We start from the raw sequence: 26,208 nt of genomic DNA, 5'->3' as shown, positions 1-26,208 counted from the left end.
AAGAAGGGATGGATGTTGCATGGAACAACTCAGGACGTATGCTTGATGGGTTTTTCTAAATGAACGCACTTAGCAGGAATGTCTGATATCCTTCTAACTGAAAGGAATTGCAACCAAGTTTAGTGGTTAAAGGGAACAGGCCTTGGAGTCAGGCAGACCTGGTCCCAAATTTTCCATATCACCTTGGGCAAATGATTGAATTTGTTAGAGTCTCAGTTTGCAATCTTATAATTTGGTGATGGAATATATACCCCAGGGACTTCCCTGGTGGCGCAATGGTTAAGAATCCGCCTGCCAATGCAGGGGACACAGGTTTGATCCCTGGTCCAGGAAGATCCCACATGTTGCAGAGCAACTAATCCCGTGTGCCACAACTACTGAGCCTGTGCTCTAGAGCCCACGAGCCACAATTACTGAAGCCTGCGTACCCAGAGCCCATGCTCTGCAACAAGATAAGCCACCACAGTGAGAAGCCCACGCACCACAACAAAGAGTAGCCCCTGCTCACTACAACTAGAGAAAGCCCGCATGCAGCAACGAGGACCCCACGCAGCCATAAATAAATAAATAAATTAATTAATTAATTAATAAAAAAAATATTATATACCTCACAGGGATGTTTTAAGAATTAAATGTGAATATGTATGTGGGTAAAGCACTTAGTACCTAGCACATAGTAAGTGCTCAATAACAAGCAGCGATTATGTACAAGATAAATGAGTAGATTTTAGATAGACAAGCCTCTTTAAAGGACTGTTTTATTCAAATACCAATAACACTTCTATACAAAGGCTGGCTGAAAGCAATTAAATAAATCAGTTTATTTGTCCCACACAAATTTCTGATAAGATTAGCTTTATCTCTTTCTCTCAAATGTAATTAAAAAAAATTTCCTTAGGAAAGGATGGCCATAAAATTAAATCACCAGATACCAGTAGGACAAGAATAAAAATAGTGTAGTGTGAAAAATGTCCAACACAACACTGCCTGCTGAAAATAAACTTAATGCAAAGAAAATAAAATAGCAGAATACAAAGAGTAAATAAAATAATCTCTTCATCAACTGCTATTATATGTTGTAAATAGTACCAAATCAAAATGTTTAATTAAAAATACACCATCATGAAATGTATGATACATTAATTAAAGGGGTACATCTGGGGCAAAATTAAGTAGGGGTTGCTTAAAGAATTGTTCCAGGTGAAAAATAGATTTAGACAGAGTTGGGGAAAATATCTTAGTACTATTTCAGAGTATTCTGGAAAGGGATAGCCTATCAATCCCCAGCACAATGCCTGGCATGCAGTAAAGGTATTTGCTAAATGACACTGCAGATTTTTTAGAGAAAGTCATATAAGCTTCAGATATTCAGATAAAAGCAAAATACTACTAAATTTTTTTTGGCTTGGAATTTTGGGTTAGAGATCTTCATATTACCAATTCCTAAGCTATTAGAAGTATGGCTCTGGGTTTTAGGACTCCACGTTCCAAGGTTGGCTTTGATTTGGGAACTTGAAAGTATAGATGAGAAAAAGCCACAAAGAGGTAGATGGAAGTTTCACAAAGGAAATGAATGATATCAGGTTCAGCATGAGTTATGTGCTGAACTGTTAGATGCTTTTCAAAGAATCACACAGTGTAAAATCACTTGGCCTTGCAAAAGCATTTTAGGCAATCTCTTTGGATGGAGGAAATACCCTCCTATCATTAAGTTCCTATAATGGAGAGAATGCCATGAAACATGCTGAATTTTGCAGACAAATACGCTAAGTTTTCCTTCCCCTTTTCCCACTTTAATTGAAATCATATCCCAGCGAAAGAGGATGGCAATTTTTGGTGATAAAGAATTTCTACTCAGAGTACTTTCAGTAGGCAGCATATTTCTAGTTGGAGACAGGTGTGCCCAATGAAACCCACAATGGTGACACAGCACGAGGGCTGTCCATACCTTATGCAATCTCCTCTTCTTTCTCCAGTGTGTATACTGACAACTTCCTATCAACAACAGTCTCCTCAACTGCAACTCCGATCGGAGGTCAGAAATCAACACTAAGTTTTTCCCCTATCTGTGTATCATCAAATTTCCACAGTGAATTCCAGGTAAACCTCACAATGTAATTCGTCACTGTTACATAAATATTGGACTAACAAAAACATCCTTTCATAAACATACACTACTTGAATTGTTTTTTGGATGACAGAGAGTTATCCCTAAAACTCTGGTGCCTAGAGTAAATATTTAGTAAACAAGCGAGGTACCTTCAGTGACTGCAGAGAATCTGAATTAGTATCACAGTAGAGGATGATGTTGTTGGCCATGCTGAAACTTTCTCTCACTCCAAGGTGGTAAAATAAAGACGGCTGCCGGAAGGCATCACTCATCTCCACCACGGCAATATCTGCAAACAGAAAACAAAGTCCCCCAAAAGATGACACCTAAATAATGCCCAGTAAGCACTTTTCGGTTTCAGTTACTTAGTATTCAAAGAGGAAATGAGGAAACGATAGGGACTTTCCCTCTTCATTTACCACTGACTTTTTAATTAGCAGTTCTATCAGAAGTGGTTTTACAAACTGCAGCAAAACTGCACTTTTAAAACAAGAAGGGTGTCATATAATTACTGGAAACTAAGGAGAGTCTGCAATGGTGGGAAGCAGGACTTAATATCTCTGTTAAATTTCAACACTGAAAACAAGTTAACAAACGTTCCAGAAGCAGATCCATGGGAAACAGAAGCAAGTAATAAATGTAAAATGAGATTTATAAAAGCAAATAGGTAAGATGATGACTCAATTCAGAGCTGTATTTTATAATAATTAATATCTAGCAAGTCCTTAGCAAGTATAATCAAGAAAAAGAGAAATCAAAGGTATAGAAATTATGACTAAGAAGGAGAATATAACCACAGATACAAGTTCTTCCAAAGCTCATAGATGACTAACACCAGGGTGGCATAACTTGATACCAAAATTTGACAATGTCCCAAAAATAAAATTCAGATTAGTCTCAAACTCATTTATGTATACAGACAAAAATATGAAAGAAAATTGAGCAAAATTCACCAAGCACTATACTATAAGGCCACTAGACCATGGGTTTAAAATTTATTTTGGGAATGCAAGGATGGCTCAATGGAAAAAAAATCATCAGCATTCCCAAAGATGCCCCAAGTATTGATACTTTAACTAAAATTCAAAATCCACTTCCATTTCTCATTAAAAATAACAGCAAACTGAAAATATAAGGGCACTTCTTTAAAGTGAAGAATAATATATATTTCATAACAACTGCCAACTTTGTGCTTATAGGTATTCCCATGAATATCAGGAAAAAGACAAGGCTGTCAACTATTCTCACTACTAGTACACTTTCTGAAAATCCTAACTAATGCAATAAGATTTCACAAAGTATGGAAACATAATTCTATAAAATAAAATACATAATTATCATTACTTGCAGATGTTACAATTACCAACCAAAAAAACCCAGTAGAATCAATTAAACAACCGCTATGAGTAATAATACAATTTAGTAAGGTGTCAAGATGCAAAATTATGAAAACCAAGAGCTTCCTTTATAATCATAATAAGCTTCTGGAAAATGTAACAGTTAAACAGAGCCTACTCACAATTAAAATGAAAATGTTAACATACTGCAAATTTAACAGATGATGCTAATTTGTTTAAAATATGTGCAATATGTGACATATGAAAGGTTAATATCTTTATAAGTTATCTCGATTGGTCAATTTAAAACAAATAAGACAAATAAGAACATTACAATAGAAAATTAGGCCATGGACACAGGCAGGTAAAATCACAAAAGTATAACTAAAATGGTAAATAAACATATAAAAATATTCTACATCTCACTAATAAATGCATATTAAATGAATAATAAAGTGTCAAGTTTTTTCCCTAACAAGTGGCCTAAGATATTTCAAAATACCCAATGGAGATGCAAAGAAATGATACTCTTACATGCTGTGAGGAAGTGTAAACATTTTAGGAGACTTGAGTCCTTAAAATTATGCACACTCTTTGACTCAATAGTTCCATTCCTAAGAATTTATCCTGTGAAAATTCCTAGACATGTGGCAGATTTACTTGTAAGTATATCCACTGAAATATTATTTTTGCAGTAACAATGGAAAATGCCTAAATATCCATCAGTAGAAAAATGGCAAAACACATACACACACACACATACACACACACACACTGATAAACTCAATTAATGGCACATTATATAATCATTGAAAACTATATTATAGAAGAACATTTAATATTGGGGTAAATTCAAGCTATATTAAGGAAAAATATTAAAATATATACATTATAATGTATAGCATATACATTAAAATATAATATATATATTATAATGAATAGATTATTATATATATTCTATGTGTATATATTCACATGAATAAAAAAGGTTTGGAAAGTTGTATACCAAAATGTAAACTGTGATAATAGCTGTGTGATGGAATTATGAATTACCTTTTCCTCTGTATACCTTCTATGTCTTTCACAATTTCTATTATGAACATTGATTACTTTTATAATTTAGGAACCCACCAAAATACACAAAGAACATTGAAGCCCCGTGACTGAACGTAAAACCAAAGTGCAGCACTTTTATAAAAGGGACACAGACCCTTGAGAGGCTGTTTGAGACAGTCGGCCTTATCTAATGAATGTGAAATTAGAGTCTGCATTCTGTGAAGGAGAAATAAATCAGAACAAATGGAGGCTAAAGACATAGAAGATTGAGTGAGGTTATAAAAGGGGAGGACAGGTCACAGGAGCTTCAAAAGATGTTTTCAAGGCTAACCATGACTTCAGGGCTCTTTAATACAAATGGAGAGCTTTCTTTGGGGGTCCTTACCATTTACACATCAAAAATCAACACCCGAACAAACTGAGTCACCGCATCCCACCCACACGCCCCATCTGCCTCCTGCGCCCACACAGCTTGCTCCTCCCACAGATGTCAGCCACTCACAGTCAGCGACACCGCTTTAAAATCAAGAGAAGGCATACAGTGCGGCTGAGAGAAACCAAATAAAACAGCTGCCGATGAAAAATAAATGAGAGATATACAAAGAAAAATGCTAAGTTAAAGTAGTGACAAGAGGGGGGAAATGGGTTCTTTCCAGAGAACTGACTCGTGGAATTTGTTGCTAAAACAAAATACAAATGCTGCAGAAGGCTTTCAGATTAAGAGAGAAACGAGACATTTAAAATAAATGGTAAAAGCAAACTAAGGTATATTCACTAGATCTAAACATCTAAACAGGAACAGACCCATTTAGGGTCTTAATTTCCATAGAGGAAAATTTACTCTTTCATCTGCTTTGTAAAGTGTTAAAGCATGTGCCCATTTTTTTATTGTTGAGTTTGTTTTCTTACTGTGAGTTTTGTGTGTTTTTATATTTTCTGGATATGTTTCCTTTGTCAGATATGTGATTTACAAATACTTTCTCCCAGTTTGTGACTTACCTCTTCATTCTGTTAAGTGCCTTTAGGAGAGCAGGAGTTTTTTTTTATTATTATTTTTTTGCGGTATGCGGGCCTCTCACTGTTGTGGCCTCCCCCGTTGCGGAGCACAGGCTCCGGACGCGCAGGCTCCGGACGCGCAGGCTCAGCGGCCATGGCTCAGCGGCCATGGCTCACGGGCCCAGCCGCTCCGCGGCATATGGGATCCTCCCAGACCGGGGCACGAACCCGTATCCCCTGCATCGGCAGGCGGACTCTCAACCACTTGCGCCACCAGGGAGGCCCTAGGAGAGCAGGAGTTTTTAACTTTAAGCCCAATTTATCAAATTTTTTTTCTATTGTGGATTGTGCTTTAGGTGTGGTATCTCAAAAAACTCTTTGCCTAACCCAAGTCACAAAAGTTTTCTCCTTTGTTTTCTCCCAAAAGTTTTATAGCTTTTACATTTTACATTTAAGTTTATGATCCATTTTGATTTTCTCTTCCAAAAAGTTTTGGATTTTCTATTCCATTCCATTGATCTATGTGTCTACCTTTTGCCAATACAGATGTTCCTCAATTTACAGTGGGGTTATGTCCAGATAAGCCCATAAGTTGAAAGTACTGTAAATTGAAATACATTTAATACACTTAAACTACCGAATATCATAGCTTAGCCTAGCCTACCTTCAATTTGCTCAGAACAGTTACATTAGCCTATAGTTGGGCAAAATCATCTAACACAAAGCCTATTTTATAATAAAGTGCTGAATATCTCATATAATTTATTGAATAGTGTACCGAACGTGAAAACAGAATGGTTGTAAGCGTATCAGTTGTTTCACCTCCTGATTGCCTGGCTGACTGGGAGCTTCAGCTCGCTGCCACTGCCCAGCATCACAACAGAGGACTGTACCACTAGCCCGGGAAAAGATCAAACTTCAAAATTTTGAATTATGGTTTCTACTGAATGGGTATCATTTTTGTACCATCATAAAGTCCAAAAATCATAAATTGAACTATTGTAAGTTGGGGACCGTCTGTGCTATGTACACTGTTTTGTCTACTGTAGCTTCATGGTAGGTACTAGAATCAGGCAGTGTGAGTCCTCCAACTCTTCTGTTTTCAAAACTGTTGTAGCTATTTTAGTTCTTCAATTTGCTTTTCTGTATAAATTTTAGAATCAATTGGTAGCTGAGAGCTATCCATTGATAGCTGCAAAAAATTCTCCCAGAATTTGACTAGGATTATGATGACTATAGATCATTTCGGGGAGAACTGACATCTTAACCACATTGAGTCTTTCAGTGCATGAATATGGCATATCTCTCCACTTATTTAGGTCTTCTTTGATTACTTTGTCCATCAGTATTTTGTAATTTTCAACATATAGTTCCTACACATATTTTGTTAAATTTATACCTGTTTCATTTTGGGGGTGCTATTGTAGATGGTACTCTTTTTAAAATTGCAAATCCCAATTGTTCATTGTTAGTACATAAAAATGGTTGATTTTTGTATATTGACCTTGTATCCTGAAGCTTTAGTAAACTCACTTATTAGTTCAAGGAGCTTGCTTTTTTTTTTTTTTTTTTTCAGTACATGCTTTGGGATTTTCTACATGGACAATCATATCATCTGTAACTAGAAATGGTTTTCTTTCTTCCTTTCCAATCTGTATGTCTTTCATGGTTTTTGTTTTCTGGTTGGTTATTTTGTTCTGCCTTGTTATACTGGCTAGGACTTGTAGTTACACAGCATTTTTTTACACAATAATATTTCATTATCCAACTAAAGAAAATATTATCTTATTATGGCTACCTTCTGACTTGGATGCATATCTTCTCAAAAGTAATGAAATAAACAGGTGAAAATTATTTTCCTTGTGAAATCATCCTAAGACATGTTAAAAATGCATAAGATGATGTAATTAAAACAAACTAAATAAATGCCTGATACTCCACCATTTTTGAAACCTACTTATATAGGGTACAGTTTACCCACTTTATTTTATAAACATGTATTTAGTAATTAAACGTGTCAGACATTCTGTGCTTTTCAAATATTAAATCACTTAATCTTCGTAATACCCCTTTTGTGGTAGGTAATGTTATTATCTCAGGACATTGAGGTAGAGAAGGTATAAGTAATCAGCCCAAAATCAGTCTGAAAGTGGTAGCACCAGGATTCAAACCCAGGCAATCTGGCTGGAGAATCCATGCCCTTAATTCTTAAATGAGCCACATACTACACTTATAGGATATGGAGGTTCCAAAGACCAGAACAAAAATGAAATGCAAAAATAGATTTGGGGACTGATGCATATACTCCTGTAATGTATTTCATGAGTAAATGCACTTAATAATCATCTAATTGAGTTTTTGTGGTAATATTGTGCGTAAAATTGCCACATTTCAAAATTTAAGGCTAAGTCAGTCATTTAAAAATATAGGCAAAGACATTAAAATCTCTCACAGTTGTATATAAGGTGTAGTTTCTTTCCTTGTTCCAATTCAATTAATGCTAAATGGAGCATCAAATTAGGTTTGCCAGGAGTTTATTAAAGCATAATAAATTTCTAGGACAATCACATAAGACTGTTGTGCGTAATTGCATTTTGGTCAGCAAATGGCAGTGGTTCATGGTCTGCATTACTTTCTATTTAATTTTTCCTTGGTAAATCATATCTGTTAGTTAAATATCTCACAAGAGCTACTGCTGCTGCTTGTAAAAAGCAGCATTGAAGGAAGACATGAATGTTTATTTCCATCTATTCAGTTTTTTTCCTTAAGCATCAGGATCGCTGACGACAAAGCAAGAGCCCAGTAGTGATTCAGCTTGTTCTGTAGTCTACAAGGTGCTCTAAAGTTTCATAATCACTGGAAACTTCCCAAGTTATCACACAGAACTACACATCCAGTCATGATGGATTAATCCCCACAATGACCCATTAGTTCCAGTTTAATTCAGCAAACATTCTGAGCCATTCTCTGGTAGGATGGATGACAGAAACCTATGTGGGTGAGGCATCAGCTGGCAATGGAGTCAGAAAGTGGAGCACCTCAAACAGCACCCCTGGCACATCAAAGGCATTATGGAAGGAGCCAAGGAAAGGAAGGGTACCAGGGACTTGGTTGAGAAATACAGAAAACAGCAATAGAAAACTATGTCAATTCCCAATAGGATCCTTAATGGGTGAACCAAGAGAGATTCTCTAAAGAGCAGACACTAACCCACAAATGATCATCCCTTCCTAATTCTTAAGGGAAGCATAACCTGCATTCCATTGATTTTTTTTATGAATGAATAAGGGCTGTTTACAACTAATCTACAATATGAAAATTACTAAAATGTTATTCATAGCCTAAAAGTAGTGCCCCAGGAGAGTATCCTGAAGATTCTAAGTAAGTTTTCTAAAGTCTGGCAGGGATACAATGTTGAGAAATTGCAAAACTCCTATTGCACAGCTAGAATTGCTGAGATTTTCAGGAAGGATAGAAGAATAATCCATCATCGTTGTTTTGAATTGGTCATGGTTTGGCAATTCCTGCTTTAAATTACTACTCATTTAGTTTCATCAGCACCCTTTTATTTTCTTGTATGTTATTTAGTTAACCCTACTGTGTATAATGATACATATTTGTATCAACAGTAGATTTTGGCCCCCAATTTCGTCATCCCTAAACTCCAATAAATGTATGCATAGTGATTCAAGCATGAATTATTCATATATTGCTCAAGTAAATATATATACAATCTCCCCACCCCAACCCTAATTTGCTTGTTTGATGTTTATTATACTGAGGTATTGGGGGGGGGGGGTTAACCTGAAAAGAAGCCTGGGAGGTAAGTGATCAGAGGGACGGTTTGCACTTCCAGAGGTTGGTCTTGTAAAAATGTTGAGAGCCACTGCACCTACCAAAGGGGGGTGGGGGTGGGGGTGTGGGGAGAGAAAAGGGGAGAAGCCTAGAGAGGAAAAAGAAACAAAAGAGAAAGAAAGAGGGGGGAAAGGGGAAGGAGAGAAACATGGAAAGAAGAAAGGAGGGAGCAGAACCAAATAAGATTGGTGGTGTAAGAACTAAAGTCCCCTTGCCTGGGCAATAGCTGCAAGAGTTCAGTTCACGATGCACCAGCTTGAGAGAATGCAAGCGGGAAAGAGCACACATCTGTAGGAGGTGCCCAGCTCAGAGTGGCAGGAACTAGAACCACAGCTCTCGGCCAGGAGGAGATGCAGCCTCAGAAAAGCACACCACAGAGCTGAAAAGCTGGAAAGGAAACCTCCCCACCTCCAGTGGCCTTGAGAGGAGTCATGAATATGCAAAAGGCAGGCAAGCTGTTTCATGACTTCCAGTGTCTGAATCCTAATTAGGTTTCTGGCTGTGTGACATTAGAGTTTCGGTTTCCTCAACTGTAAATCGAGGATAGTAACACAGGCATTTACCACATAAAACTGTTGTAAGGGTTACTTGTGCACTAGGCACAAACTCTCAATATATGATCATTATATGGAGCCACTACGAAAAATGTTCATAGGAAGCCCTTTGAGCAATTTATCATGTTATTGAAAACAATGCAAATATATAACTCAATACCACCTGATGAAGCCTCAGATGAATAATTACTCATCGAAATGATGTTGAAATCAAATTATGAAGGCATAGAAAGCCAACCTAAAGAATTCTGGCTTGACTTTACAATCAGTGGTGATCCATCCATGTCCATGAGTTTTGAGAAGGGGTGCAGCAGGATCAAATTTTTCTGAAGATAAACATAGAATTTGTGGATGGATGAGTATCAAAACAGACTGGAAGGTGGGAAACCAGTTAAGTTAAGGAGTCATTCAAGGGACATGTGCCCCTAAACTAATATAGAGATAACATGGTGGGGAAATCACGGTAGGGAAGCTTTAGAAATTTGGTGGATGCAGGATAATGAAAAAAAGAATTAAAAATGAGTCTGTTTTGAACTTGAATGTTTAAGATTGATGACCTGTCATTAACATAATAAATGACAAGAGGAAGAATCATTTTTTGGGTAGTAACTTGACTTTGGATTGGGACACACTAAACATTGTGTGTGTGTGTGTGTGTGTGTGTGTGTGTGTCTGACAGCTGTCACTTTGTATCTAAGCAGAAAGATGAGAATCAGACTGACCGATTTAAGAGTCAGAATGATGGGTGATAGTTGAAGTAGAATTGTAGATGAGATTATCAACTTAGTGTAGAAAGAAGTGAGAAGGCATCTTTGACTCAGGACATCCTTTCTTCATTATATATCCAATAGGAACACAAATAGATGTTCACCAAAAGACATGTAATGAATGTTCGTAACAGCAGTATTTATAAACCATCAACAGTAGGAGAAATACCATGTGCTATATACAGACAATGAATACTACACAGCAATGAGAATTTTAAAATCTATCACCCTATGTGACAACATGGATGAATCTCAGAAACAGACTGTTAAAATAAAGAATCCAGATACAAAAAAGTAGGTACTTTATGATCCCGTTCATATTAGGTTCATAAATGTGATATTCAAAATCAAAATGGAAGATTCTTTGGTGGGAGGCAATGGCTGAGAGGGGCTCCAGGGGTCTTCTGGAGAGCTAGTAAGGGTCTGCTTCCTGACCTAGGTACTGGTTACTCAGGCGTGTTCATTTTGGTCCATAATTTTGTCCAGAATATCAAAAGAGGGCTATATTTAGTTTCCTGGGGCCATTTTAACAAATTACCACACACTTGGTCCCTTAAAACAACAGAAGTTTATTCTTTCACAGTTCTGGAGGCTGGAAGTTCAAAATCAAGGTGTCAGCAGGGCCGGATCAGGCTTCCTCAGAGGCTCTAGGGCACAGTGTGTTCCTTGCCTCTTCCAGAACCTAGAGGTTTTAAGCATTCCTCAGCTTGTAGTATGTGTGCCTGTCGTGTCAAAGTGTCCTCTGCCTCTCTCTTATAAGGACACTTGTGATGGCATTTATGGCCCATCCAGGATCATCTCATCTCAAAACTCTTAATTTAATCACATATGCAATCCAATTTTCCAAATAAAGTAGCATGCACTGGTTCCTGTGTTTTGACATAGATGTTGAAGCCTAGGGGTGAGGGTCATTTTTCAGCCCACCACAAGGCTTATAAAGAAGCCACATGATGAGGAAGGTGAACTCAGCAGAACTAAAGGTGTTGAGTAAGAGCTAAGAAATGGAGGTAACAAGCACAGACATTCTCCAGCAAGGAAGAGGATTAACACCCACTAAGGTCCAGAGGAGGGATTTTCGCATTCAATAAGGACATTGAGAGATCAAACAACTGAAGGGGATTTGAAAGGGCTAAAGGTGTTTAGTTTTAGGATGGTGCGCTCGAACGTTAGTAGAAAGATTAAGATTTTAAAGAGGGGGAAGTAATTAGTAGAGACCGTCTCTATATTTTTGGATAAGACAGATGGGATGGGATCAAAGGTGAAGGGGAAAAGTCAACTTGGAAAAAAGGAGGGATACTTTTAAGAAAAAGGGAAGTAGTACAAAACAAAGACTGGGAAATAATAAAGTGGAAGGGAGAATGCTGAGATCCTTCAGTTTAGGTGAGGACTTGTTTAGGACAGAGCTCGGGTGCTGGTGGCCAACAGAGAGGAAAGCCCAGCCCAGGGAAGGCAAGAACAAGCCTACATCCTGTGGACACCCCTGGAAACATGCCAGAAGGTGGCACTACCTCTGCTCTTGGAAGTCATGACCCCGGTACATTTCTTTTTCAGGAGAACTTTATGTCATTTGTGATAGTAAGAATGCCGACTATTGCAGCTACAGAAGCAAGATGTGAACCCAAGCCTTATAAGAACCAAAAGCTATTTTTTTCCTTACTTCTACTGCCTAAGATGTAATAAAGGAGTATTTGACGAAAAGAGGGAGGCCAAAGAATAGAGTTCAATTTTATTCTGCTTACTGGCTACTGACAAAAACCTTAACCAGACATGAAAATCTCAATCTTACAAATGAGTATTCTTGGTCACAAGGCAGACTGGGCTAATAAAGAATCCTTCCTTCCTATCAAAGAGGAATTTCAAGCACACAATATTTTGATGGTGGTTTAGTAAGTGTCATTAAGGGAGCCCTGTAAATATCTAACCAGATTCAATCTTCAAGTGAATCCTTCATTAGCAGTGCACAAGTAGATAAATCACAATTTTTATCTTTGGTGAATAGCAAGTACTTCATAAAGTGTTATTTCCTGGTCACAGGTATAGCAGTCCCCTACAATTTTGCTTATTAAAGAAATACAAATAGGTCCTACATCAAAAAGTATTAACTCTCTTTCCAAGTTAAAAAAGGGTCTAGGGACTTCCCTGGCAGTCCAATGGCTCAGAATCCCCACTTCCACTGCAGGGGGCACGGGTTCAATCCCTGGCTGGGGAACTAAGATTCCTCATGCCGCGGGGAATGGCAAAAAAAAAAAAAAAAAGTTGCGTAGCATGTACAAAAAAGGGTCTAGTTTATAATCTAAGAATTTATTTTTTAATGTTACGGCAATTACAATAGACTTGGACAATGATCTATAAAGAGTATGCTATATAAGAAAAGTATGAGTCAGAATTAAATCTAAAGTTATTTATGTGACAGGGCCATGGTGCACCTTATATGCAGAAATGGAATACGAGGCTGTTTTGATGGCAAAAATGTCTATGTCACCGTTGAAAATTATTTTTCTCCTTGAAATTATTCTAGTTCCTGAAGGTATACTGGGTTTAAGGGTCTATAATCACAAATTTAGATCTCTATAAACTCCTTTTATGTACTAAATTTCAGTCCTTAAGTAACCAATCTATTTTCATTAGATACTGAAAGAGCTATTCAGAAAAATTTGAACAGGCTTTTTTAGAGTTTACTCTAGTTTTTATGGTGGTTATGGTGCATGGCATTTTTTTTTAGGTCTCTCATATTTAATTTTAATTAACTCTTCATAGCTGTGTGCATTTATGCTTCAGTGAATTTCCCAAGCACACAGAGTAGCCCTCTGTCACTGTAAGACTTACACAAGCATCATCCTTACCAACCGGATTAACTGGCACTGGCGTTAAGTTGTGTAAGGTTACAAGAGTCCATTTGTGATCATTTCTGTAAAAAGAATCTAATTGTTCCTCATAGATGTGCATCCTGAGTGACATACTCTTCCCTAACTGCTTTACACCTTTTCAACTTATTCACACAGAGACAACAGACAGTGGCCAGAGAGCACCTGAACATTATCTCACGTAGTTCTAAAGCAAAAATGGCTGTGGCAATGTCATTCCCATTTAAGGTTGTTCTGATTAAGGGGAGATTTTTCTCACTCTGTCTAGGGAAATAGCTGTAGTAAATGTTTGCTATATCTACATAAACAACAATAGTGATTAAAGGAGTGTAACACAGGGATACAATCAAGAAAATTCAGATGATGGAAAATTCTACAGGAAAAATGACCTGATTTCCTCAACAGAAACATTACAGGAGGTGAGGGAGAGCGCTGGAAGGAAAAATTACATATTAGAAGAGACTTAAGGGACACTGTCAACTGCAAAGTAGGGACCCTATTTGGATTCTAACTAAAATAAATGTTAAAAAATCATGACACATAGAAAACTTGACAACTGGCAGGATGATTGATGATATTAAGAAATTATTTTAAGTGTGATAAGAGCCTGTGGTAGGAGCATGGTAATTTAATCCTATATTACAAAAAGGAAAAAAAAAGCTAACTGCTGGCGTATGGGACCACACAACATATGTATTCTTTTTCTTTTTTTTTTTAACATATGTATTCTTTATCAAAGAGTGTTATTCCTCACACAATATGAAATTTAATTGCAAGCAATAAACACTGTACTGTTCCTGCTGTAGAAAGAACACAGGTAGTAAAATGAAAGAAGCCCGGCTTGCACAGTACTTGTTTGGCAGAAATAGTGACTCACCACGGTAAGCAGGTCAGTTTGAGAGGGTTTTTACTTCTTGCATATATGACTGTCGTCTGTTGTACTCATAAACCCAACTGGATCTAAGAAGTGTGGGTGAGTGCCGGGGAGCTCCACGGTGCTCCAGATTCTTAAAGTGAAGACAGGCGGAAACCCCCCTAAAGCAGGATTCATCTTGCACGTCTCCAAAAGACGCCAAGCTTTTACTTTCTTTGTACGCTGTCCAAGTCACTCCCAACCCCTAATAAGTAATCAGCATCTGGTCAAAATGTGCGCTATTTTTATTCAAATTTACTTTGTTCTTCTTTTAAGGGTATCTGTAATTCTGTTCGCACAACAGATGTGTAAATATGATTCTGCCACCAATGATTTCACTCCACAGCTTACATGTTGATATTTCAGTAGAGTACAACAATTCATTCTGGGTTTTTTTAAACACTTCTTTCTGGAAGATGATCTATTAGAGAGAATGAGTAGAACTGAAACTATTCATTGTTAAATAATCCTTTTATTGCTGTCAGACTTAGGTTGCTGACCTTAACTGACTGTAACGATATAGTCTGGGTCCTTTTTTTGCCTTCTCACTAAAGTTAAATCTGTCAATCTTCAGGAGTTCACTTATTCTCTAGGAGAGTTACAGTTCGTTTGTTTTAATGCAACACATTCATGGGAAGATTAAAATGCCACTGAGAAAAGGAGCTGTCAGTCCACCTCAAAGGCCAGCCACACTAGGATGAAGACAGGGAAGGAAAGACCGCCTTAGCAGCTCTGCAATGGGGAAAATGGGAGACACCTGTTCCACAGACACAGCAATAGGCCGGGCAGGAGATGACATGCAACCCCCTTCCGTGCATTACCCATTAGGTTATGCCCTCCTTAGAGCCTTCCAAGAGCTTCTTATCACACTGCATGGGAGGATCAGGTTTCTTAACCTTGCTTCAATCTCAGTCATCACAGCACCCTGGAAATGCTCCCTTTCCTCTTCTTCCACACTTGTTTTGTTTTTTGTTTTGTTTTTTTTTTTGCGGTATGCGGGCCTCTCACTGTTGCGGCCTCTCCCGTTGCGGAGCACAGGCTCCGGACGTGCAGGCTCAGCGGCCATGGCTCACGGGCCTAGCTGCTCCACGGCATGTGGGATCTTCCCGGACCGGGGCACGAACCCATGTCCCCTGCATCGGCAGGCGGACTCTCAAACACTGCGCCACCAGGGAAGCCCACACTTGTTTATTTTAACAAGCATTTATTATCTGTTCTGTGCAAGGGACTGTGAAGATGTCAAAGAAATCAGCACCAGCCCTTCAAGTGCATGTGAGCTACAGAAGTCCAGGGCCAAATGAAACAGATGTAAATATTCCATGGGAGCACTGAATGAGAAGTGATTGATTCTGATGGGGGTCTCAGGGAAGGCACTGTAGGGGCAACAGCGTTGAGGTAAGCCTTGAGAAATGGTAATATTTCAGTACACAGAGGCTGGCAAGGAAGGCCATTTCTGGCTACTCTGTGACTGAATAATTTAGGAGTTTCTCTCCGCCAGAAGAACTGCCCCACCACCTAAGAATGGACGTGGGCACAACCTCCCACTGACCAAGGAAAGGCTTATTGCTCCATCTGCCTGGTCTTCCTGCAGGAAGTTTACACACAGTAAAATAAATTGCACAAATGTTGTGGGTCTTGTGTTTTTTTCTGGAATTCTTTTCAGTAAAAACTTTTTTCTTACTAGGAAGAGAGAGATTTCATTTTGCTTGTGCCTTTACACACTCTAAGTTGCATTACTAAGTGCATCCCCTTCCCTCATGTGTCACTGGGATGCCCATGTTATCCGTCTCCCCTACTCCTTGGTCCAAGGTGAGTTTCACCCCCTTCCCTTTTCAGAGCTCTCTCTTCTCACAATCCGACAGCCAGGGATCTGCTGAACAGAAAACACTGGTAAGGAGACAACTTTTAATTCCCGTTGCTGACGCAGGAGAGACAAACAGAAACCAACCAACAGGAAAGGCTTCTGAATAAGAGAAAAAAGTCTTCCAGCTAGTGCTCTGGCTGAAAGAGATGTTTACCAAACATCACCACAGCCATGGAGAGTATTCTGAGGCAGTGGGGGACACAAAATGTGTATTTGCTAAAGGCATTAACACAGTTACTTTGCTTCAAGGACAGCTATATATCTCCCGAATTCTCAGCGTTTGTTTCTATGTGTATATTAACAACCAGAAACAGAAAGAGCTAAAGAACTGAAATTACAGTGAGTAGAGTTCAGGCAGCACATGCATGTCTCCTTGGAGCAGCTGCTATTGGACTCAGAGTAACCTGTAGCCACGTCAGCTCCAACACACCAGGTACCAGTTCAGCCATCAGTTCAACCCATCCCTGCTACATGCCAGGCCCAGGGATACAAAAGTCAGACACACACACACACACACACACACACACACACACACATGCAGAGTTCCTGTCTTCAGAAAGCTTATGTTCTAGTGGGGGGACAGAAAATCAAATAATCATACAAAAACAAATGCAAATGGTAAAACAGAGGGCGTTTGGAAAGGTACAACAGAGAGAGCTAGTTAGTTGATGGGGCTCCCCTGACCAAGTGATGGGATCTGAAGGAGATGCAGAAATAAAGGGAGATCAAAATAAATGTGGCCTATCAGTAGTCAGTACTGACCAGGTATTACAAACAGCCAGGTGTCCCTCCTGCCAGGTGGGGGCGGGGCGTACCTGGCTGGGGTCAGGCTGCCCGAGTCTGCGCTTCATCGGTGTAGCCCTACGCTGGAAACCCACCTTCCCGCAGCGGTTTCCTCATCTGTCAAATAAGAACAACAGTCCCTGTCATAGAAAGGGCTGAACAACAATGAGCCCTCAATGCCTATTAGCCATTATTAGAGAGCGGGCCATGGATTGGGAGGTACCTTCACACCTTATTTCCACCACGGAGAACTGTCCACAATTTATAAATAGGTTCCTGTACTTTTCCTGTTTGATAAACAGGGCGTATAAAATCCATAAAGTTAGTTTCATTCCCCTCAACAGACTCTTGCTGCCTTGACAAAGTCTCTAGCTAAACAACATCTTCAAGAGAGGCCCTAGACCATATGGAAACAACCAACAGTTGTGGTTAGTATTTTGGGGTTTGAAGGAGGCAGACGAGGGCAAATAATTGCAAGGCCCCCAGAAGGTGCTGGAATGGCCAGCCGAACACATATCCTGTTTTGCTTCCAACAATCCCAGATGAGGCCTTCTGTCCCGCTGTAATTTCTAGTACAGCACCCTTCCCTCTCACCCTGAGCAATGGGGCAGTTCCTGTTCCACCGTGTTGTCCCCTTCCATAGGCCATGGCAGCAGGGGGCCTGCTGCAGCTGTCAAAAACCTCAGTAAGAACTGCCCCCCCCCACCCCATTAAGCTTGGCCCTGGGTCTTTCACTAGACAAAGACCTCAGACCTGGATGTTCTTCAAATTACTTTTGGACATAGCTGCTTTTCCAAATCTCCCAGACCAAGGTAATAGGGGAAACTGTGTAAATGGCATGGAGTAGAATCAGACAGCTTTCCAACTCAGCCTCTTGCTCCTCCCAATGAAATGCATTTCATTTTGCTGGGATTTGTCACCTTTTCTTTGGTCCTTGTCTGCACTCATGCATGTGTGTGTGTGTGTGTGTGTGTTTCCCTCTTTGTACCTGGCCCCTCTTTCACTTTAATCTTGGTTTTCCTTTTTTGGAATCTGCATCTTCCTCCAAGAGCTTATATTTGTCCTCTCGTCTTTCTGCTGTTTACTTACCATTTCTACTGAAAATACACAAGTCAGGTTCAAGTTTCTTTTAGACTCAACAAGCCAGAGCTGGTTTTACAACAGAACACGTGTCCCCTGAGTCTGGGACTAAAAGTCCCAAATGGCCTTTTGGGAACTGGTTTAAACCAGGCAGCCAGATCTGAAAGACTATATTCTCCCCAGCTATTTCTACTCCCATGTGATTTCTTTCAGAGCATGACTGAGATACTGAAAAAAAAACCCAGAAAAATTACCTGAAATTCCACCATCCATAATCATACCACAATTAACCCAGATGCTATTTTGACTATGATTCCTGAATTATTTTTATGTTAGCTTACTTTTAGAAAAAGTATGACACAAATTATTTTCTTAAACTGCAGATCTTCCTTTTGTACCTATTATCATAAACAAACCAGTCTTGTGAAAGGGAGCTTGAGGGCTCAATAACAAAGGAGCAATTTTCTGCCGTTTATTTGGAGCCTATCCCTCTGAAGAAGAGCTACATTTTTTCCTTTTCTTAGAAATGTGGGTTAAATTAAAATGGTAAATGTTTTTCACTTCTGGAGCCACTATTTACTTCTTCATGTTGAATTCCCAGTAACTGTCATCATATCTCATTAAATATGTACACGTGCTTTTCTATCAATAAGACTGTCTTGGTTAAAGCTAAACAAACTATCAACATGACCCCATCAATGTGACTCTCTTTACTAAATTTATCAAACAATAAAACTATATACAGGTAAATGATATAAATTTAAATGTTGTCAACTCTCAGAAATATAGTGTATCTAGTCCTCAGCATTAAAGACGTAAAATATTATGCATATTAAAATGATCTATGGTTAAAACTTATCACATAGAGATATTAAGCGTTTTGGTGTATTTCTTTCTTGGCTTTTCCCTATACAATTATTACACGTACACACACATACATACGTACACACACCCATATGGTATGAGGGCAAAACTGCAATTATTCTACATATAATGCTCCAATCATAACCACTTCTAATTGCTAAGTTTACATTTAGGAAAGCTTGAGTTTCATGTTCACAATTTGCTGTTGAATCAAGATACTAAAAGCCTGTGTTCAAACATGTACAAAAAGCCCCCACTAAAGTTAACAGTACTTAATGGTGAGAAACTTGAAATTTTCCCGCTAAGATCAGGAATTGGGGAAGAATGCACCCCCTTCATCATTCCTTTTTAACACTGTGCTAGAAGTCCCAGCTAATGCAAAAAGACAAAAAAAAAAAAAAAAAAAAAAAGGAAATAAAAGGTATACTATTGGGAAGGAAGAAATTAAACTGTCTTTGCAGATGACAATTATCTATGTGAAAATCTCAAAGAATCAACAAAAAAACGACTAGAACTTACAAGTGATTATAGCAAGGTTTCAGGATTCACGGTTAATATACAAAAGTCAATCACTTTCCTATATACCAGCAACAAACACATGGAATTTGAAATTAAAAAGAAAATGCCATTTATATAAGGACCCTACAAATGAAATACTTACATATAAATCTAACAAAATATGTAAAAGATCTACATGAGGAAAACTACAAATCTCTGATGAAAATCAACAAAGAACTAAATGAATACAGAGATATTCCATTCCAAGTTTATGGACAGGAAAACTCAATATTGTCAAGATGTCAGTTCTTTCTAAGTTGATCTACAGATCCAATGGAATCCCAATCAAAATCCTGACAAGTTATTTTGTAAAGATAACAAAACCTGATTCTATATGGAGAGGCAAAAGACCCAGAACAGCCAACACAATATTAAAGGAGAAGAACAAAGTTGGAGGGCTGACACTACGAGACTTTAAGACTTACTATAAAGCTACAGTAATCAAGACAATGTGGTATTGGTGAGAGAATATACAAACAGATCAATAAAACAGAACAGAGAACTCAGAAATAGACTCACATATAGTCAACTGATCTTTGACAAAGAAGCAAAAGCAATACAATGGAGCAAAGATAGCCTTTCAACAAACAGTGCTGGAACAACTGGACATTCGCATGAAAAAAAATGAATCTAGACACACAAAGTTAACTCAAAAAAAAAAAAAAAAGTTAACTCAAAATGGATCACAGGCCTAAATGTAAAAGTATAAAACTTCTAGAAGATAACATAGGAGAAACTCTAGATGACCTTGAATATGGCAATGTCTTTTTAGTTACACCAAAGGCATGATCCGTAAAAGAAATAATTAATAAGATGGATTTTATTAAAATAAAAAAAACTTCTGCTCTGAGAAAGACACGGTTAAGAGAATGAGAAGACAAACCGTAAACTGGGGAAAAAGATCTGTAAAAGAAATTCTGATAAAGGATTGTTACCCCAAATATACAAAGAACACTTAAGAATAAGAAAGAGAACAGCCAGATTTAAAAACAGGCAAAAGACCTGAATACACACCTCACCCAAGGAAGACATATAGATGGTATGTGGTATGTAAGCATATGAAAAAACGCTCAATAGCATATGTCATCAGGGAGAAATGCAAATTAAAACAACAATGACCCACACACAATTGGTCAATTAATCTGCAACAAAGGAGGCAAGAATATACAATGGAGAAAAGTCTCTTCAATAAATGGTGCTGGGAAAACTGGAGAGTTACATGTAAAAGAATGAAATTAGAACATTCTCTAACACCACACACAAAAATAAACTCAAACTGGATTAAAAACCTAAATGTAAGACCGGATACTATAAAACTCCTAGAGGAAAACATAGGCAGAACACTCTTTGAAATAAATTGCAGCAATATCTTTTTGGATCCATCTCTTATAAACAAATGGGACCTAACTAAACTTAAAAGCCTTTGCACAGCAAAGGAAACCATAAACAAAATGAAAAGACAACCTATAGAATGGAAGAAAATATTTACAAATGATGCAACCAACAAGGAATTAATGTCCAAAATATAGAAGAAGATCATACAGCTCAACATCAAGAAAAAAAAAAAAAAAAACACAACCCAATCAAAAAATGGGCAGAAGATCTAAATAGACATTTCTCCAAAGGAGACATACAGATGGCCAAAAGACATAAGAAGAGATGTTCAACATCACTAATTATTAGAGAAATGCAAATCAAAACTTCAATGAGGTATCACCTCACACCAGTCCGAATGGCCATCATCCAAAAGTCTACAAATAATAAATCCTGGAGAGGGTGTAGAGAAAAAGGAACCCTCTTGCACTGTTGGTGGGAATGTAAATTGGTGCAGCCACCATGGAGAACAGTATAGAGGTTCCTTTACAAACTAAAAATAGAGCTACAGTATGATCCAGAAATCCCACTCCTGGGCATATATCTGGAGAAAACCATATTTTGAAAAGGTACATGCACCCCAGTGTTCACTGCAGCACTATTTACAATAGCCAAGACATGGAAACAACCTGAATGTCCATCAACAGATGAATGGATAAAGATGTGGTATATATACACAGTGGAATACTGGTCAGCCATAAAAAGAATGAAATAATGCCATTTGCAGCAACATGGACGGACCTAGAGATTATCATACTAAATCAAGTAAGCCAGACAGAGAATGACAAATATCATATGATATCACTTATATATGGAATCTAGAAAAAATGATACAGATTAACTTACATACAAAATAGAAATAGACTCACAGACACAGAAAACAAACTTACAGTTACCAAAGGGGAAAGGGAGGAGGAGGAATAAATTAGGAGTTTGTGATTAACACACACACACACTACTATATATAAAATAGATAAGCAACAAGGACCTACTGTAGAGCACAGGGAACTCTGCTCAATATTTTGTAATAACCCATAAGGGAAAAGAATCTGAAAAAGAACATATATATATATCTCTGAATCACTTTGCTGTATACCTGAAACTAACAGAACATTGTAAATGAACGACATTTCAATAAAAAATAATTAAAAACAAACAAACAAAAAACCCCAACAACAATGAGATTCCATTTCACACCCATTCGAATGGCTAAACTTCAAAACACTGATAGCACCAAATGCTGGTGAGGATTTAGAGCAACAGGAACTCTAATTCACTGCTAGTGAAAATGCAAACTGGTACAGTCGCTTTGGAAGAAGTTCCACAGTTTCATAGAAAATTAAAGATATTCTAGCGATATGATCCAGCAATCGTGCTTAGTATTTACCCCAAAACGCTGAAAACTTGTCACACAAAAAACTGTACATGGATGTTTATAGCAGCTTTATTCATAACTGCCAAAACTTGGAAGCAACCAAGATGTCTTTCAGTAGGTGAATAAGTAAACGACAGTACATCCAGACAATGGAATATTATTCAGCATTAAAAAGAAATGAGCTATCGAGCCATTGAAAGATATGGAGGGACTTTAAGTGCATATTACTAGTGAAATAAAGACAATTTGAAAAGGCTATATACTGTAAGACTCCAACTATATGACATTCTGGAAATAGCAAAATTTAGGAGACAGTAAAAGGGTCAGTGTTTGCCAGGGGTTAGCGAGGAGAGAGGGATGAACAGTCAGAACACAGAGGATTGTCAGGCACTGAAACTACTCTGCATGATACTATAATAGTGGATACATGTCGTTAAACTTCTCTCAAAACCCACAGAATGTACAATACCAAGAGTGAACCCTAATGGACTTTGATGATGTGTCAGTGTAGGTTCAGCAATGGTAACAAATGTACTACTCTGGCGGGGGACTTTGATTGGGGGGAGGGCGGGAGTTATGCTTCTGTGGGAAGCAGGGGGTCTATGGGAAATCTCTGTACTTCTTGCTCTATTTTGCTGTGAATCTAAAACAGCTCTTCAAAATAAAGTCTATTTTTTTTAAAAAAGAATCCTAGATCCCTCTCCCCTGCCCCAAAAAGGCTGTGTTCATGACATCAGATTTTATAAAGAGGGCTCCTTTCGCAGGAGCCCCCACACATCCTGAGATCGTACTGGAAGGCGGATCTAGTTCCCTGCCACCAGAGTGTGGAATCGGCTACTCCACTCCGGTAGCAGAAAGCGGATCCCTTCGACCCCATCTGCACCGATGTGCACTGGCATTCACACCCTGCACAGCCCTCACCAACCCCACACCTGGGAGTCCTAGCCAGATGCAGGGCAGCTACAAGACGGAGTCATTTCAAGATGAGTCACAGCCTTGGCTGCAGGTTGTTATCACCTAGGAGCTTCGAAAAACAGCCTGAGAACTCGCTCCAAAGATCCCGATTTACTCGCTGTGGGGTGTGGCGTGGGCATCAGGATTTTTAGAATCAGGTGATTCTAATTTTCAGCAGGGCTCAGAGCCACCAATTTGGAAGCTGATTTAAAGATGCTCACTCATCCATCAACCATGCAACCTGCCTAGAAGCAAAGCACAGGCTGCTTATTTCAGCATTTTGACCCATTACTGTGCTCCTTAGAAATGTTGCCAACAAATATTCATTTGCATACTAATGAAAATAAACGGCTCTTATAATGAAGACCTCGGTAAGCTGTGTTTGGATGGAACTCAATTTTTCCTGTTCAGAATGCTGACAGGGCAGCAGCTGGCATACACTTGGCAGTTATTCAATATTTTTATTTTTTTGAGCAATTTAATTTTAATTGGTGCATTTGCATCTGTTATGTATCCTGTTTGGAAAAGTTCCTTTCAACTAGTTGAATAATGACTACTTTTCCCTTTTCCTGTATCAAATTATTAAAAATGGGCTAAACATAATTATACTCATGTATTCCACCAATATACAAATTTGGGGGAAGAAAACAAGTTTCCTTGCATTTTCAACTTCCCACCCTCAACACATGAACACACTTTTCAGTAATGAAATAACACTGATGTGGCCTAGAAAAGAGGTTTTATCTGGGCACACAAAGCATTAAATCAAAGGTCAGCCAGCTCTCTTCTGGCTGCTATGGGGAGGGAGGGAAGATGCTGGTAACTCTCCCAGCTGCTAACTTTCCCTTCTCTGAGCTGGGAGTACAGACAGGCCATGACCCCCAGCACACCTACACTCCTGACCATGAAAATCACAACACCCTATTCACAAGGTGGACTTTGAAAATAAAATCCCTTTAATTCATGAGCTTGTCTCCTGCCATTGCTTCCATCTGTTTCTCTGCAGGTATTCTGCATGTTTCTATTGATTGCTACCTCAACACCTTCCAGCTACACACAGAGAAAAAGGGCGCGTGTGCGCGCGCACACACATACACAAGAAGGGGGTGAAATCTGTGTGCTACTTTGCAATATTTTCAACGAAGGCATGTATTATCTGTTCTTTTTTGAGGCAGATAATTTAATCTAGACAATTTCGAGTACAGTCAGTGTGATCCAGGGATGTCTTAGTCACATTTCAAGTTAATAAATTGAAATCAGTTTGATCTCTAAAGTTTTCTTCTCGTCAAAACCTGGATTGATTCTGGGAAGTTGGCTTTTGGGACTTAAGCTGTAGAGGATCAGCCAGCTGCTGTAGTGAGCACAGCCTGGAAACAGGACAAGTAAGAAGCAGAGAAATAAGCCAGGAGGTACTTGTCCAGGTATGAGAAGAAGATGTTATTACAACTAGGGATATAGCAGTAACAATGGAAAGATACAAATAGGTTCCAGACACATTTTAGAGAATCATAGATGCTTAACATGATTTAATATCTAGATTATTTTTATCTCCAAAATATATTAAGTAAACAAACAAAAAACAAGATGCAGAAAAGTGAAGTGTGTTATCACTTCCTATAAAAAAGACATGCATTTCCTTGCTATCTAATAACAAATGTATCTATAGGATACAGAAGAAATTGATATCGTTGTTGAATCTGGAGAGAATAATTAGGTGGCAGTGAAACAATGGTAGGAGGGTGACCCTTCAGTGTACATACTTTTGTACCTTTTAAACTCTGTAAATATATTACCTGTTCAAAAAAAATTTTTTTTAATTTTTTTAAAAGAAAGAGGAAGATAACAGTGAAATGTTACTGATTTCAAAAAAAAACCCTCATCTGTATCATTTTCTATACCTCCACCAAAGCTCAATTGGTATCCCAATAAAATCCCAATAAAATTTAGACTTAGTATCTAAAATTCTTGACTTCTTCAATAAAGCAAATACCTGTCACAGTACATACAGCAGGTTTATGGCCTAACATTAAAATTAATAAGATTTCCCTAGGTCTAAGTTATAAAAGACTTGGCATAAGGGAATCAAATGGAAAAACATAAAATTCTGAGTGGCCAGAAAAATAAAAGCATGTTCATTTTTAGGTCTGTGAAAAAGGATACACATAGGAGAACTTAATCTAAACTGTAATAAGATATCTGACTATGAACTGTTAGTTACAACATTAATTGTAATTTAGAGATGTAGGAGTTTCCAACTACTGTTGCCTGAAGATACTGGCCCCATGATCTTAGACTAAAATGACCAGTGAAGCACTGAACATCATAGAAAGAATACTAGATGTAACACTGAAAGTAGTTTGCATCCTGAAAACCATCCTAGTAGGAAGCTGTGGCCCATCCATACAGAGAAAGCCAGACAGGGTTCTAATGCCCAAGAAAGAAAGGCAAAATCTATGTATAATCACTGTTTAAGAAAGGAAAATAAAGAAAGAATTTAAGAATGCACGATAATATTCTTTCTTTTTTGCAACAACAAAAAATGAAGATGAGAAAAATTTGCAGAAATCACCCGGTTATCTCCCCCACAGGACCCGTCAGTACTCCCAGAGACCTAGGCTTGAGCACCCTCTGTACTCCAAGGATGGTCAGCTTACTCCACACATGTAGTTGGAAGAAATGCACTCCACTGTTGCTGGAATATTCAAATTCTATTTTAAAATTTGTCTAAGTGCAAAATCTGCTTAAATTTCTACTTTTTGTTTCTAGTTCCACTTTCCTAAAGCCACCCTGAAAAAAATTCCTCTTCCTCCAAATTCTTCTTCCTCCAAAAGCCTACAGATGTTTAATAACAATCTTGGCATTTCTGACATCTTTTTCCCCCAGATTACATACATCTCTAGTCCC

At 38.3% G+C, this 26,208-nt stretch overlaps 1 protein-coding gene across 2 annotated transcripts in view; it reads right to left on the bottom strand.

Moving 5' to 3' along the window:
- Window positions 1-26,208, bottom strand: part of MAP3K5 (mitogen-activated protein kinase kinase kinase 5) — a 223,029-nt gene that overhangs the window by 151,835 nt on the left and 44,986 nt on the right. For both annotated transcript variants that reach the window (XM_060114738.1, XM_060114739.1), the window contains exon 2: window positions 2,260-2,399. In XM_060114738.1, the coding sequence (XP_059970721.1) occupies window positions 2,260-2,399 (140 nt within the window). The remainder of the gene's footprint in view (window positions 1-2,259; window positions 2,400-26,208) is intronic.

This window comes from Mesoplodon densirostris, chromosome 12 (assembly GCF_025265405.1).
Source record: "Mesoplodon densirostris isolate mMesDen1 chromosome 12, mMesDen1 primary haplotype, whole genome shotgun sequence".
NCBI lineage: Eukaryota > Metazoa > Chordata > Mammalia > Artiodactyla > Ziphiidae > Mesoplodon > Mesoplodon densirostris.
This window is presented reverse-complemented; position numbering and strand designations above follow the sequence as displayed.